Genomic DNA, 14,734 nt, shown 5'->3' with positions numbered 1-14,734 from the left:
GCTGTAGCAATGTCAGTTCTGGTTGGGACACTTGTCTTGTCCCCATGGTACATCTGGTGACTCCTCTGTGCCCAGTGTGGAGGTGGCAGAGACAACAGCCCAGAATCTGCACTGGCTGGCCCACACCTCACATCTGCCCCTAGGGTGACCTGACTTGGGCGAGTAGGCCCGTCTGCACTCTGGCTCTTTCTCTCCAAATCCCATTTCAGCAGAGTATGTCAGCAGGGAGTACATCCTTCCACATGCTGATCCCAGCCCTCCAGTCCCCTGGCCCAGGCTGAGCCCTTGCCAATATCAGTGTTGCAGTGACCAAGTGGGTTTCCTCAAACATCTTGTTTTGCAGGTCCACTGGGCTGGCTAAGGCTACCATTCTGAGAACTGGCAGGAGCACCTGCATGTCGGAAGCTCTCGTGCTGGAGGGTCAGACCTGCACTGGAAGCCACCATCCCCATCCACCCCCAGCACCCTCTCCCCACAGACCCTGCACCCGGGACATGGCACTCCAGCATGTGGTCCTCCTGGCTGGCCTCCTGGCGGAAGTTGCCAGCAAATCCTCAGCAAGTGTGGTAGGTTGGGGGGGGGGCAGTGGGATGAGAAGAGAGACAGATCCTGTGGGGGACAGTATGTGGGGGGGGGCAGGGTGGACTCTGGAGAGGTGAGGTGACCCCACCCTGGCCAGCTCCTGGGACGTCTTCCCTCTGACTTCAGGGTATCCCTGAGCACTGTGGAAAGTGCTCCCCCGTCAGCTGCTCAGTCAGTTCTGCATGTTAGAACCTTCTTTGTGTCTTTGCCACCCGGGTTCTGTCCCTGTGACAGAAATAGGGTCTTGGCTGAGCTGCCCACCATCACTGGGATGAGGCAGGGCCGTGGGCATCAGGAGGAGCTCCTGGTGGTGGGGGGGAGGGTCTCTTGCTGACTCTGCCATATGAGCCACATGGCTGCTATCTCCCCTGCAGGGCCAGCAGCCTGAGTGTTGTGTGGCCACGCTGGACACCAATGCCACTTGCCCGGGCACAAGCCTGTGTGGCCCAGGTAAGTGGCTCCACACGTGCCAGCATTGACCTCTGGCCCCTCCTGCCCCAAACCCCCCCCCCCCCCCCCCCCCCCCCCCCGTGCAGCCCTGTGTGCAGGGGCCGGGGGCTGATGGCAGGGTCAGTGGAAGCATATGGGACACAGGCCTGGGAGGGACTGTGGCTAAGCTGACCCAGGATAGGCCACAGGAGACACGGGAGCCTTGTACTGAAGAAGAGTCAGAGGGACAAGCAGTGTTGAGCTAGCCACCGAGTGGGTCTGTGATGTTGAGGCTTCCTTGCGGAATGGAATGCAGGAGGGTCCCCACAGAGGGGAGCGAACCAGACAGCAGAGGGTGGAGGCAGGAGGGGACATTGTGTCAGGCCCTGATGGAATGGGGAGGGCTGGGGCTCACCCTCCCCTCAGAGTGAGAACCCGGCCTGCTTCCTACCTGAGGGCTACCTGTGCAGCTCCTGCAGTTGCTGACCTGCTCCCCCACACCCCTGCATGCTTGAGCACCAATGGCCCCTCCCCTGCAGCCCTGATTGCTTCAGCCTCGATGGCCCCTCCCCTGCACCCTGCATGTGCCCAGGTTGATGGCCCCTCCCCTGCCTCCCACAGGCTGCTACAAGCTCCCCAGTGAGGATGGAAATGCCAGCTGTGTGCAGTGCAATGGGACCTTTCTGGCCAATGGCTCCGAGTGCAGAGCCTGTACGTCTGACCCCTGCCCTGTGTCCCCCTGGTCTACCCACTCACTGCAGCGGTGGGTGAGGCCTGCATGCTTCCTCTCTTTTTCATCATTTAAAAAAAAAATTGGGGCTACACCCGACTGTGCTCAGGGCTTTTTCCTGGCTCTGTGCTTAGGGAATCACTCCTGGTGGGGCTCAGGGGACCCATATGGGATGCCAGAGATGGAACCTCGGTCAGCCGCGTGAAAGCCACACGCCCTCCCTGCTGTGCTATGGCTCCAGCCCCCTCTGGCCAGGTTGTGTCTCTGGCTTCCCGAGGGAGCATGCAGGACAAGCAGAGGACATGTGTGGAGTCCCATGCATGGCCGGGACTTGCCCACAGAGCCATGGTGCTAAGTCAGCTCTGTCCCCCAGCCGCTGGCCAGGACGGACACTCCCCAGGGAGCCAGAGCACAGCAGCACCCAGGCAGCTGGACCTCGGTGAGTGTCTAGGCTGAGGAGGCCAGGGCAGGGATTCTGCCAGGTCCTGAGGTAGCGGCAGGCACCAGCTTAGAGTGCCACAGTGGGGTCACATCCATGGTCTCCATCAGACTCAGCCAGCCAGACACTGTGTGTGACAGACCTGTGTGTGGATGGGGAGGCTGGCCCTGCGGTCAGCATCAGCCCTGACAGAGGCTTCCCGCCTGCCCTGCCTGCTTCTGGTTGGCAAGAACCCTGCAGAACTCAGCAGATTGTGGGGAGTGCAGTCTCCAGTTCTGCAACCGCCCCCTGGCAGTGTGACTCTCCCTGCAGGCGGTCCTCAGGTGGCAGCCTCCCTTTTCCTGGGCACCTTCTTCGTCAGCTCCGGCTTCATCCTTGCCGTGGCCGGGTGGTTCTACCTCAAGCGCGCCAGTAAACTCCCCAGGGTCTTCTACAGAAGAGACAAAGGTATTCCCAGATGCCACTCAGCCAGACGCGCCCAGCACACACCCCACGCCAGACCTCAGGTGCAGGCTGAGGGCCACCCAGAAGTGACCCGGGGCCTGCATGACAGCCTGGTCCCCACCCAGCGGGGGCTCCTCTCTCTGCCCTTGTTCTTGTTGCACAGTGAAGCAGGGATGGGCATGAGCTGGAGCCCTGACCCCAGGGCTGGGTCGCTGCCTCTCTGCTCCTTCCCTCCACAGTGCAGGGGCTCAGGGTCAGGACAGGACAGCTGGGCCTTCAGGTTCTTGTCTGTGAGGAGGTGGTGCAGCCCCTCCCCTGTCCCCACGGAGACACAGGACCAGAAGTGAAGGATCAGGCCCTAGGGTGGTCCCTCCCATGGGGGCGGGGGCAGGCGAGGCAGCCAGGTGGGAGGGGTGAGCCTGCAGACCCCCACTGGAGGGGAGGAGACCCCTGTGGGGCCCCCTGACAGTGTTGTCCTTTTCCACAGCCCCTGCCCTGCAGCCTGTGGAAGTGGTGAGTGACCCAGCACATCCCTGTGCTGTGCTGGCCCCGTCCCTGGCCCTGACCTCTCTGGGTCCCTGTGTTCCTTGTGTCCATGTGGGGCCCCCATGTCCCCACATTCACTCTGGGCCTGTTCTCCCTGTGTCCATACTAGGCCTATTCGCGTGTCCACATTTTGCCTCATGTCCCTGCATCCACGTTGCGCCCCCACATTCCTGCATCCACACTGGGCTTGATGTCCCTGCGTCCACACTGGGCCCAGTATCCCCGCATCCACTGTAGGCCCCTGCGTCCCTGTGTTCACACTGGATTCCCTGCATCCCTGATGGACTACCATATCCTTTGTACTGTGCTGTCACTGGCCCTCACACTTCCTCTTTTCCTTTCAAGGCTGCGATGAGCTCCTCCCCGCGGTCCTCAGGTACGTCCACCCTTTCTGTCCCTCAGTCGGGCCTTTCTCATCTCTGGTAGCTAATTCAGAGCATAGCCCATGATGCTTCATGGATGTGTGTCTTCCCAGGCTGCCTGGGGTGGCACAGGGACAGGGACGAGGCTGGGCAGGCTGGACACTGGCCAGGCCCCATCCCCACCCCACCTCTGTGCCTTGACCCTCATCCCTGTGACAAGAGCTGGTGAGGCTGTGAGTGGGGATGCTTCCCAGAGCCCCTGGGTGGCCACTGTCCTTTCTGATCTGGCATGGACCCTCGAGTCATGCCGGAGAGGTGCGTGGCCAAGGTGCCATTGATGCTGCTGTAGGGCAGGGGTGCCACCACCTTTTGCAGCCTTGCGGGGCTGGGACTCAGCTCTCCTGCCACTGTCCACGGCAGAGCTGATACAGCTCCAGGAAGGCTTCTCAGGCCTGGGCCTGCAGCCTCTGTCTGCAGCTCTTGCAGAGTCTGTACTCACCATCTCCCTCTCAGAAAACCAGAATGCTCGGTGGGAGGATCATCTCAGGGTCCTTATGCACCCCTGCAAAGACCCTTTCTCCAGTGAGGCCACGTTCACGTGGGCCCCTAAGTGCATTGTGTGGCCCGTGCCTGTTTGGAAAGCTGGTTCCCACCCGCCCACCTGGCATCTGCACTCCTCACTAGCCGCCACCTGCCCTCAGTGCTGTGTGTGGCTGGGTGCCATGGCCTGGTTCTGACGTCTCTCTCTCTGGCTCTCCAGTGCGAAAGCCTCGCTATGTCAGGCGGGAGCGGCCCTTGGATGGGACCATGAACCCCACTGCCATCTCCTTAGAAGGGGCCCGACTCAGCGATGTCTGACAGACCGGCAGCTTCACACTGCATCTTGTGGCTTCGGGACAGACCTGGATGTGGCCCAACTCAGCTTGTCTACCTCACACCGATGGTCCCCCTTGCTTTCTGCACCCTGCGCCCCTGCAGGAAGAGAGGCCAGATCCGGGTGTTCCAGATGGTGACACCCTGTCCAGGCTGCATAAGCAAGCAAAGTCCTTGTTTTCCTCTGACCTGATTGTATGCAGAAGTGGATTTTATAGAGAAGTTGAGTTCTTCTCTGCTCCACACCTGAGCCCCGTTGCCAGGCCCAGGACAGTGCCTCAGCTGTAGGAGCATGGCATGTGGCTCACATGGGCTGTGACCACAGACTGCAGCCAGGAGGACATCTGCCTCCAGCATCGCTCCCTGGACGCCCTCCCTGAAGCTCTGCAGCCTGGTGGAAGGGAGGCAGAGCAGGGCTGTGTCCCCCCAAGCCAAGGTCACTGTGCCAGGACTGATGGTGAAAGGAAGGAGGAAGGAGACAGTGCCTCAGGACAGCAGCCCGGTGAGGGCTAGCCCCAGTGCCTCCTGCCATGAGACATGCTGCCGCCTTCCCCCAACCCTGTTACCTCTGGGAGGGCTCCAGATCACTGCAGGCCCTTGAGTACAGAGAATCAAGCCAGTCTCCGGATCTGAACAAGACAGGAAGTGCAAAGTCACCCCTGCCAGGCCAGAGAGATGGACCCTTTCCAGTGGCCCTCCCAGGGCTACAGCCTGGAGGCCCCTCACCCTCCTGTGACCCCCTCCCCCAGCTCCAGCCCTGCCTTACCCTATTGGCAGTCTCAGTACCATGCATACTGAATGTGACCCCACCCTCACCCTGATTTGAAGCCCCCCAATCCCACATCAGCCCTTGCTTTGCCTAAACTTTGACCTGACTCTTGGGGATGGCTCAGCCACTCTGGCATCTCTGAGCTAACAGGATGGGGCAGCCAGCCCTGCTGGCCCTCATCTGCTGGTGTCTAGCTCAGAAGGCAGGTGGGTGATAGTGTGGAGTGAGGGCATTAGGTGGAGCAGGGGCAGGAGGGGCCAGAGAGGAGGAGAAGAGCACAGTGGGGAGGTGGGGAAGGGCATAGGGGGCCAGAGGGAGGTGGAGAAGGGCATGGGGGGAGTAGGGTAGGGAAAGGGTGTCTGTAGTGGGGGCCTGCTCAGCCCCACCCGTTTCACTCCCCCCGCCCGGGCCCCCCACCACCTCTTCCCTGGAGACTCAGTGCTGTGAGAGTGAAGTGAGCCATCAGCTGAGGTCAAGGCAGGAAACCGGGTCTGTTCCTCCTGACCCCCTCCCAATTTCTGGGTGTCAGGCCCTGGGGCCCTGGTGAGTGGGCTGTGAGGTAGTCCCTCCCTCCACTCTGGAAGCAGAAGTCAGGTGAGAAGCCTGTTAACTGGGTGCCCACAGCTGAGGAGGGGAGTGATGGAGAAGGTCCTGGCCAGGGTGTGGCGTGAGCACCAGGTAGGCTGACCACCAGGTGTCCAGAGTTGCCTCGTGCTGTGCCCACCCCTGTGTGGCCCCACGTATTCTGTCCCCAGTCCCGGGGGTGGGGAGACTTGGCAGGCTGGGCCTCTGACAGGGTCCTTATCTGGGCCGGTTGCCATGACAAGAGCAGCAAGTTTCAGGCTGGCTGTAGGCAGGGACATAGGTACACATACCACCAGGGTCACCTGGGCACAGAGCACCATAAGGGACCGAGCGAGAGGGAGGGGCATCGCCCCGCCTGTTACATTCCTCAGTGCTGTCCCTTTGCCTCTGGCACTGACGCTCCCATGAGAACCACGGTGACCTCAGAGCTCAGCCATTCCCCGGAGCCTTTGGAGGGGAGGCTGTTCACAGAGCACAGGGATCAATCGGAATCAACCTTCCAATTCCTCCTCACTCTCCAGGACCCAGACGGCAGCTTGGGACCCTGAGTCAGGATGCCCAGGGAGCCAGAGCCCACACTTGAGGCTGGCCCCACTGTGCGGACCCCAGGGCTGCAGTACCTGCCTGATCCTGAGTGATCCACAGTGTTGCCAGGGCCCACCCAGAAGAGCAGGTTCTTCTTGGTGGCCTCCAGTTCCTAGTCACTCTCCTATTGTGGAAAGGTGGGGCAGTCTCTGCAGTAAAAGACCTCCGGAACCCCATCTAGTGCCCTCAACCCTCCATTCCATCCCCCCTTGGTCCCTCCGTCCCACCCCCCCTCATCCCTCCATCCTGTCCTCTCAGTCCCTCCATTCCATCCCCTCAGTCCCTCCACCCCATCCCCTCTGCCCCTACATCCTGTCTTCAGTCTCTCCATCCCACCCTCTTAACCTTCCTTCCCGTCCCCTCAGTCCCTCCCTCCGTTTCCTCAGTCCATCCCGTCCCCACACCCCTTCCATCCTGTCCCCAGTCCATCCATCACCGCATTTCCTCCGTCCTGTTGTCATAATCGCTCCTTCCCATCCCCTCTGTCCCTCATCCCATTCCCTCAGCTCTCCATTCCCTTCCCCTCAACTTTTGTCCTTTCAGCCCCCTTCATCCTGCCCTCTTAACCCTTTAGTGCCCCCCTGGGCCTCTCTCCTGTTTCTGTTCAGCTACCCACCCTCCCGTCTTCCAGCCCTCAGACTGAACTGCCCACACACCCTTTACCCCTGGAGCTTCCGGAACTCTGCCAGTTGCTTTCTTAGCCTCCTGTGTCCCTGACGAGCAGGGACTTGAGGATGTGTCTGGAAGGTGCTTCCCTGGAGTGGGTCCTGGGGCTCAACCTCACCAGAGCCTGCCCCTTGGGGTGCTCCCATTCTTCTAGGTAGAGTGAGGGTTTCCTCTGCCCCTAGAGGCTGTAGGAGATGCAACAGGTCCACAAATAATGGAGGTGTGTATGGCAGGTGGTGCTGGGACAGAGCTGCCCAGAACAGGCCACCCACTGGGCTGAGCTCTCTGGAAGCCACTGCACACTTAGGATAGTATCCACAGAGCTGGACCTGGGATGCTGAATGGAGATTTCTGGAGGGGCCACAGGCTAACCTGCCAGAGCTGCCTTGGCGGGCTCTGACTCGCCTTGCTCACACCTGGAGAGGGCGGGCCAATCCCAGGGCCCCAGGCCGCACCCCTGGGCTCATGACCTCAAGCATATAAATACTCCTGCCGGGAGCCCACGCCCAGACAAGTCACACCTGCCACCTCGCCTGAAACACCACACGCACCCCTGGCTGCCCAGCACAGAGCAGAGGACGAACCTGAAGGCCAGGGCCACCGACACTGCTGGTGTTGGCTGTGCTGAGGGTCACCTGCCTGCTGCAGGAGAGGCCCTCCAAACTGGCTACTGGGAGCATGCCTAGGCCCTGCTGACCTCCTCACCAGGTAAGACCACTTTCTGGCCCTGACCTTACAGGCTTGGAGCCACCTCCTGAGGATGGGACCTCAGTGCCAGGACATTGGCTCTTGTGGGATGCCCCAGCAGACCCCTAGACTCTGCCAAGTCCCCAAGTCCCCTACAGGCCCACAGGCACTGCTCTGGGACAGAGGGCCACCTCGTGACATGACACGGGGCATGTGTGATGTCACAGTGACAACACCACAACTCATGCAGTAAGTCCTGACGGTGCGTCACTGTGTAGTCACCTACACTGGTCAGGGTCAGGCTCCTCTGAGCTTCCTGAAGGAATTAGCCTCTCCCCTTTCTTCGCCCAGACAGGGCTGATTGTACAGGGAGGTGTGGGCTGGCAAGATGGGGTACGGGCCCCTGAGCAGGGGTGCAGGGAAATGGGGCTCCTGGGTGGGACGTAAAGGAAGAGAGTGGATGCTTCCTGCTACCCACCCCCCCCACACACACACACAACACCTCCATAGCCAGTGCCCCAGTGTGGGCTTCCAGGCACAGCTGGGAAGACCCTCACAGATTTCCCCCGTAGGCCCCAGACTGGAGCCTGACCTTCAGCCTGTGGCCTGGTCCCCGCAGATGGAACATGTGTGCCCACCCAGAGTGGGTTCCCCGTGGGTTCCCCCTGGATCTTCTGTATCAATTCTGGCACCTGGGACTCCTGATCTCTGGGCTAGGTGGCCTGGCTCCAAACTGCCTTTCTGCAGTGGTCTCTGAGAGGTCTAGCTGTGACCCAGTGAGGCAGGAGTCTACTGTAGGCCCTTGTCACCATCCCTCCCCACTCTGCCATGAGGGCAGGACAGCAGGGACATCCCACACACAAAGACATGATGCCCCTCAATCTTGAGCTCGCCGGCCTATGCAGTTGCAGGTCACACATCCCAACTGTGGCATTGTCCCTTCTTGATCAGGGTCCAGTGCTGGCAAAGGGACAGAAAGCAGCCGGGTGGCTGCAGGGTGGGGTCATCTTTGGTCACTCACAGTGGTCTCTGTCCCACAGCCCAGAGCCATGTCCGCAGGCCAACAGGTGTGGCACACGGCCATGCCACCCAACAGCCAAAGAAGCCCCACAGCCTCAGTGCCCAGGTCCCCCAGCTCCTCCGGCAACCCCCGTTCCCCCGGCTCCTCCAGCAACCCCCGGTCCCCCGGCTCCTCCAGCAGCAACCCCCGGTCCCCCGGCTCCTCCAGCAACCCCCGGTCCTCTGGCTCCTCCAGCAACCCCTGGTCCCCCGGCTCCTCCAGCAACCCCCGGTCTCCCGGCACCTCCAGCAACCCCCGGTCCCCTGGCTTCTCTGGCAACCCCCGGTCCCCCAGTACACCTGGCTCAGAGAGGGTGGCCTCTCCTCTGGAGTGCTCCATCTGCTTCTCTGGCTACGACAACATCTTCAAGACCCCCAAGGAGCTGTCCTGCACCCATGTCTTCTGCCTAGAATGCTTGGCACGGCTGGCAGCTGCTCAGCCCACAGGTCGCCCTGGTGGTGAAGCTGTGCCCTGCCCATTCTGCCGGCAGCCCACAGCTGTCCCAGCCGCCGGGGCTCCAGCACTGCGCACCAGCCGCCAGCTGCAGGCCAAGTTGCCAGCACACCTGCGGCAGGAGGAACCTGTGTGGCTGGAGGGGACCAGGCTGTGCTGCTGCCCCCCGCCCTCTGCCCCTGGCCTCGCCGCTCCTGGCTTCGTGTGTGTGGACGTGGGTCTGAGCAAGCCGGCTGAGCCCCCTGCACCCATGCCGACCCCGGGCCCTGCCCGCCGCCCGGGTCGCCTGGCCCGCTGGTGGGCCCGCTGTGGGGACTGGAGGCGCCTGGCACTCATCACAGCGCTGCTGCTCCTGCTGTTCTGCGTGGTGCTCTGGCCTGTGCAGTGCGCGCTCAAAACCGGTAACCTGCGCTGTCTGCCACGGCCGCCTGCGCGCACCACCACTGCAGCTGCCACCGAGGCCACCTTTTCCCTTGGGCCCCGGGCCCGCAGCTAGGGTTGCCCACTGCACAGCACGGGCCAGCAGCCTGCCCACGTTCCTCCAGGAGTTAGGAGGAGCCCCAGCATCTCTGAGGACCCCACTTCTGTGGGTCCCCAGCACCCTGCTGTTGTGTCCCCCAGGGCTAAGCATTGCAGGCTTTTGTGGATTCTGAGGGCATAGATGCCACCCACAGTGGGAAGCGGGCTCAGGAGACAGCCTGTGGGCATGAGGGAGGGATTAACCCTGACTGCATGTTCTTACAGAGTGCTCCCCTAGACCCCCCGGCCTGGTCCCCTCAGCAGGGAGTAGAGCGGGAGCAGGGTGGGAAGAGGAGGCCCAGCCTCTCCTGACTTGTACATTTCTAAATAAATCTTTTTGTATCCATGTTTTATAAGCGGTTTTACCACATTTTCTTTCTTCCTACCCCACCACACCTGTGCCCTCCCTTCAGGGATATCTCAGCAGGCTCTGATTCCAGCTGCCCCAGGGGAGTCCAGCTTCCCTGCTGACCATTCTGCCCTCTCTGGATTCAACATGGATTCCCCATGTCATGGAACTGCTCCAGGAAAACCGGTGGTGTGGGAGGCAAGTTCTCTTCATGCCTCACTCTTGGTCACCTTGAGTCACCCCCAGGCAGTCATGCCCCCCTAGCCATGCTGACTGGAATCACAAACCCCGGGGCCCCTGGGAACTGAGGCCTAAGGGTGCATGGAAACAGACAGGCCACCCCACCGCACAGTGCTGCAGCCAAACCCCACCCACTGCACCCCGTTCTGAGACCAGCCCCAGGAATCCTGCACCACCAGGTCGGTGTGGAGGAGAGGCCAGGCAGGTTCTGGCTCAGGCAGGTCTCTGCTTCCTCAGCCTTACCCCAAGCCCAGATCTTCCTGCTCCAACTTGTGGGCTGTGGTTAGGGTGGGGAGGGACGCAAGCATGCTGAAGAAATGGCCCAGCAGTAGAGTTCTGCTCCAAGCCCAGCACAGATTTGGAACAGCCAGTAAGCCACTTTCCTGACGACACCAGGAAACCCCAGGTCCCCTTGGCCACATGCCAAGGCCATTACCTGTCATAGTCATGGGGACCTCACGGGCAGGGCTAGGCCCAGGAGAAGGCTGCACACTCCCTCATGTGAGCGTCTCACACATTCCCTCATCCAGCAAACATTTCCCCAGCAGTGATGGCGCCATGAAGTCCAGGCCTGGCATGCAGAGACTGAGCCACAGCTGGTTACATCCCAGGCACTCCACTCAAGTCACAGATGTCCAGTGAAGCCACAGACTGACCACACTGCTCACTCCTGCCACATGTATAGGTGGGCATTCAAATACATGCCTGGGATCACACATGGTCACTCCACTGTGCAGGGGTCCTTGGTGGTCACAGGCAGCACGCCTAGAGTCAAACCTAAACCTGCCTCCCTCTATTCTCACTGAAGATCTGAGGGGGGCAAAGTGCCCAGTCCCTCTAGTGCCCCTTCTGGTTTGTAGCATCCAGGCCTGGTTAGGGAGAACCAAGGTAGACTCTGGGAACCTTCTCCCATCTCTGGCACAAGCTTCTGTCATTTTTTCCCCAAACGTGAGCCTCTGCAGGTCCACCAAGACAGCCTGTGGAGACTCGAGACCCCTTCAAGTCCAACTTGCTGACAGGCTTCTGGAGTTCTGGTGGTGACTGGGTTCGGCCAGTACCACTGTCTCTGCCCTGGCTCCCCACTTTCTTCTAGAATACCCAGGTCATAAGTGGAAAGCCTCGTATAAGAGGAGGTGCCTCTGCTCACCAGGTGAGACTCACATCTCTCTTGCTCACCTTGGCTCACCCTGCATGCACCAACATCGGGTCTGCACCCTCCCATCATGCTACCACTGCACCAGCTGGATCATCTTCCTGATAAACAAGCATTCAAGAAGCCAGGGGCGGGACTATATATTTGGGGCGGGGTCAGATGGGAGGGGATAGACCAGAGAGATGGGAGGGATTAGACCAGGGGGCGAGGTCTGTAGGAGGAGAGGCGTTATGCCAGAGGGGTGGGGCCTGGCGGAAGGGCGGGGCCAGCCCAGAGGAGGGGTTTGGGCAGAGCTCAGCTGTGGCCAGACCATGTCATGCAGTGTGTGGATGGAATGGAAATAGCAATGACATGGCAGGGAGTCCACCAGTGACCAGGGAGGCCTGTGACGAGTTCTCCCAGGAAAGTCCTAATCTCCGTTTCCGTCCACAGCACACCTGGACCGCATAGCCACACTTGCAGGATATTCCAGGGGTTCTGACTTGCCCCCCTCCCATACTGCTCTGGGTCTCATGGGCTCTGACAGGACATGCTGCTCTGTCAGCTGACTTAGGGTCATGGCTCCCGGTGGGGCGAGGACCCCCAGGGTGGGAGGACACTGATTTTGACTCACATGGCTTTACCGAAGGAATGAACAGTAAATCTTGTAGTGTGGCTAATGCTGAACAGGAGCAGAGCAGGTGGAAGGAAAAATCAGGGGTCTCCCGGGACTCGGGTGCTGAGGAGGGCAAGTGAGAGCCGAGGTAAGGAGACAGGTATCAGGGACTCAGAGTTCTAATTCGGGAAGGCCGTGTGAGGGTATTAGCCCCAGGGGACACGGGGCGAAGCTGTGAAGACCCCTCTGGCCACTGCCCTCCACCTGAGCAGACCCTAATGTGGGTCACCGTGTCCAGCATGAGGCTCAGTTCCACTCAGATTCTACGGTGCTGGAAGCAGCCTATACACAGGGCAGTTTCTAGTCTCAGTTAGCACCTGACTTGGAAGGTGGAGAGGGGACACAGGTGAGACTGGGGAGGGGTCCCAGGCCCATGTGTAGATGCAAGGCTCAAGGATGAGACACTGGGGCAGGGACACAGATGCTGATCCACCCCGTGGACAGGTTGGTTGCTGGAGCCCGGGGATAGCGCTGCAGGATGCAAGATGGCCACTAGGTGGCAGCCTGGCCCTTTGCCCAGAGGGGACCTGTTCCACCGCCTTTCTGGTGGTCGCAGCTCCCCCAGACCTCAGTAGTGCTCACCCCAAGTTCCCAGCCAGGAGGACAGGGGTCAGACTGATGGCAACACCCCTGCCCACATTCACCCCTGGGTCTGGCGCCTCCTTCCGGGGAGGGATGCAGGATAAACACCACATTCTTGGCAGCTATGCCCCAGCTGACCCTGAATTGCCGGGCATGGATGATAGCCCTGTGGGTGATGGGCATATGGGCGTTTCCCTGGCTGACCCCATACCACAGGGCGGGGTCTAGAACCCGTCTACGCTCTTTCCGGAGTGTCTGCTCCCTTCAAATCGCCACACTCTCAACTTGCTGCGGGCTCTGCTTTCTACCACGGTCAGCGTTGCCCATTCCTCCTCCTCTGCAGGTCCCTGAGCATCTCCCCTCTAGGGGAATTTCTGGGCTGAGATGGGATTGTCCACAGGCAGCAGCTCTGAGCAAGGGGAAAAGCAGGTGGGAGTGCACGTGTGGGTGAAATGGATGGTCCACTCCCTCAACCCACCCCCAGCAGCACTGGAACACTGCACAGTGCACCCTCGGGGCCGTGCCCCCAGGTAGCCAGTGCATCTGAGGGCATTGCAGATGCTGTGGTGTAGACTGGGTCCGCATCGGCTAAGAAAGCTAAAGCCCCGGCCCACCATAACCCTGGAGGATCCTGTTCCAGCCCAGCTCACAGCTCATACCACACTCAGACCTGCTGCTCCCCTCCCCAGACCACCCCTCAGAGTCCTGGGGGGTCCTGCTTGCTCTGCCTCCACCACTGCCCATCATCCCTGTGGTCTCCCTTCTGCTTGTCATCCGTCCAAGTCCTGGGTTCCTGGGACCCTGTCATGGGTTCCTAGAGGCTCAGATGACCTGCAGGACGGCCCAGTGGCCACTTCCCCGTGCCTCTGCACTCACTGGTGGTTTCAGTGACCCAGGAAGGCTCTCTTGAGCAGGACTGTCTGTGTCGCATGGCGACCACGGACAGACGCAGGATAGTGTCAGGGGGTGGGGATTGTGGGGGAGGCACAGGCCTAGAGGGGGAGACCCGACCCCAGGGACACAGCAGCGGCCCTGCTCTGGCCCTACCACCTCCGCTCCCAGAGCAGGACCCTCTCAGCCCCGCGACAACCTAGAACGTGTCCTTGCTTCTGCTGGGGTCTGGCTGGCCGGCAGGCCCTGGCTATGGAGAGGCAGGCGTTGGGATTGAGAGACCACCAGGCTGGGGCAGAGCTCCGGGCTGCGCTGGTCCCACACCTCCCAGAAAGGCTAAAGCCCAGAGGGAGCATGAATGTCCTTCACTCATCTGAGGCCCCCTCGACTCTCACATGCTCCTACCTTGGGGGGAGCCCCTCCCCACCCTACACCTAGCTAGTAAGATTCTTACCCCAGCCAGAACTCCAGACACCCCTCTGACCTGCCACACCCCCACCCACTGCCCTCAGCTTTCTGGTCCTCCTTGCCCTCCACTGTCCAGATTATCATGCCAGACCATGTCAGGTTCCCCTACCCCCTGCTCACCTGGCCTGCTGACCCTGGAGATGCCCTTAACCAGCCAACCCTCCACCACCACCTTTTCTTTTTTTTTTGCTTCTTGGGTCACACCCGGCGATGCTCAGAGGTTACTCCTGGCTCATGCGCTCAGGAATTACTCCTGGCGGTGCTCAGGGAACCATATGGGATGCTGGGAATCGAACCTGGGTCGGCCATGTTGGCTGCGTGCAAGGCAAACGCCCTACCCGCTGTGCTATCGCTCCAACCCCCCCCCCCCACCACCACCTTTTCAAGTGCAGAAACTTCTGGACTCCCAGTTGCATTCTTCTCCCGCACACCAGGTCACCACCCCTCTTGGTCACCTCTCTACTTCCCAGAGGTGGCCCCGGAGCCTCCCTCCTCCCGGGAGCACCCAGTCTCCCCAACCCAGCACCTTCCCAAAGGCCTTCTAACAGCCAGCAGAACCCCATCACTCAGCAGACCCCCATCAGATGTGGGGACTCAGCACAACCTGCCTCTGCCTGCCCCCCTCTCAGGAGCCCGCAGACCCTCCAGGGTGGTCTGTACCAAGTGG

The 14,734-nt window shown here is 60.8% G+C and overlaps 2 protein-coding genes across 3 annotated transcripts; both read left to right on the top strand.

The window, feature by feature from the left end:
• The first annotated feature begins 492 nt into the window (after nt 1–492).
• On the top strand, nt 493–4,725 carry CUNH1orf159 (chromosome unknown C1orf159 homolog). Of its 2 annotated transcripts, none has more exons than XM_056128474.1 (8): nt 493–566; nt 957–1,032; nt 1,633–1,722; nt 2,115–2,180; nt 2,493–2,627; nt 3,112–3,137; nt 3,516–3,546; nt 4,293–4,725. In XM_056128474.1, exons 1-8 carry the CDS (start codon nt 495–497, stop codon nt 4,388–4,390), a joined length of 594 nt encoding a protein of 197 aa, XP_055984449.1. In that variant the 5' UTR covers nt 493–494; the 3' UTR covers nt 4,391–4,725. The 2 variants fall into 2 exon arrangements, with proteins under 2 accessions (XP_055984449.1, XP_055984450.1); XM_056128475.1 differs by having other exon boundaries at nt 2,493–2,686; nt 4,293–4,399.
• A 2,622-nt stretch (nt 4,726–7,347) lies between these two features.
• RNF223 (ring finger protein 223) lies at nt 7,348–9,735 on the top strand. The gene is made up of 3 exons (XM_056128423.1): nt 7,348–7,718; nt 8,738–8,877; nt 9,052–9,735. The coding sequence occupies exons 2-3, from the start codon at nt 8,747–8,749 to the stop codon at nt 9,704–9,706; spliced, it is 786 nt and encodes a 261-aa protein (XP_055984398.1). The 5' UTR covers nt 7,348–7,718; nt 8,738–8,746; the 3' UTR covers nt 9,707–9,735.
• Nucleotides 9,736–14,734: the final 4,999 nt, after the last annotated feature.

The sequence above is a fragment of the Sorex fumeus genome, unplaced genomic scaffold (assembly GCF_029834395.1).
Source record: "Sorex fumeus unplaced genomic scaffold, SorFum_2.1 ptg000064l, whole genome shotgun sequence".
In the NCBI taxonomy this organism is placed as follows: domain Eukaryota; kingdom Metazoa; phylum Chordata; class Mammalia; order Eulipotyphla; family Soricidae; genus Sorex; species Sorex fumeus.
This window is presented reverse-complemented; position numbering and strand designations above follow the sequence as displayed.

What these genes read in the sequence shown, in the direction of transcription:
- CUNH1orf159 (XM_056128474.1), top strand. Translation starts at nt 495, where the DNA reads ATGGCACTCCAGCATGTGGTCCTCCTGGCTGGCCTCCTGGCGGAAGTT. An exon ending in CCCTGCAGCCTGTGGAAGTG is followed by an intron (nt 3,138 to 3,515) that starts GTGAGTGACCCA and finishes TTTCCTTTCAAG; the next exon opens with GCTGCGATGAGCTCCTCCCC. An exon ending in CTCCTCCCCGCGGTCCTCAG is followed by an intron (nt 3,547 to 4,292) that starts GTACGTCCACCC and finishes CTGGCTCTCCAG; the next exon opens with TGCGAAAGCCTCGCTATGTC.
- RNF223 (XM_056128423.1), top strand. Translation starts at nt 8,747, where the DNA reads ATGTCCGCAGGCCAACAGGTGTGGCACACGGCCATGCCACCCAACAGC. An exon ending in GGCTCCTCCAGCAACCCCCG is followed by an intron (nt 8,878 to 9,051) that starts GTCCCCCGGCTC and finishes CCGGTCCCCCAG; the next exon opens with TACACCTGGCTCAGAGAGGG.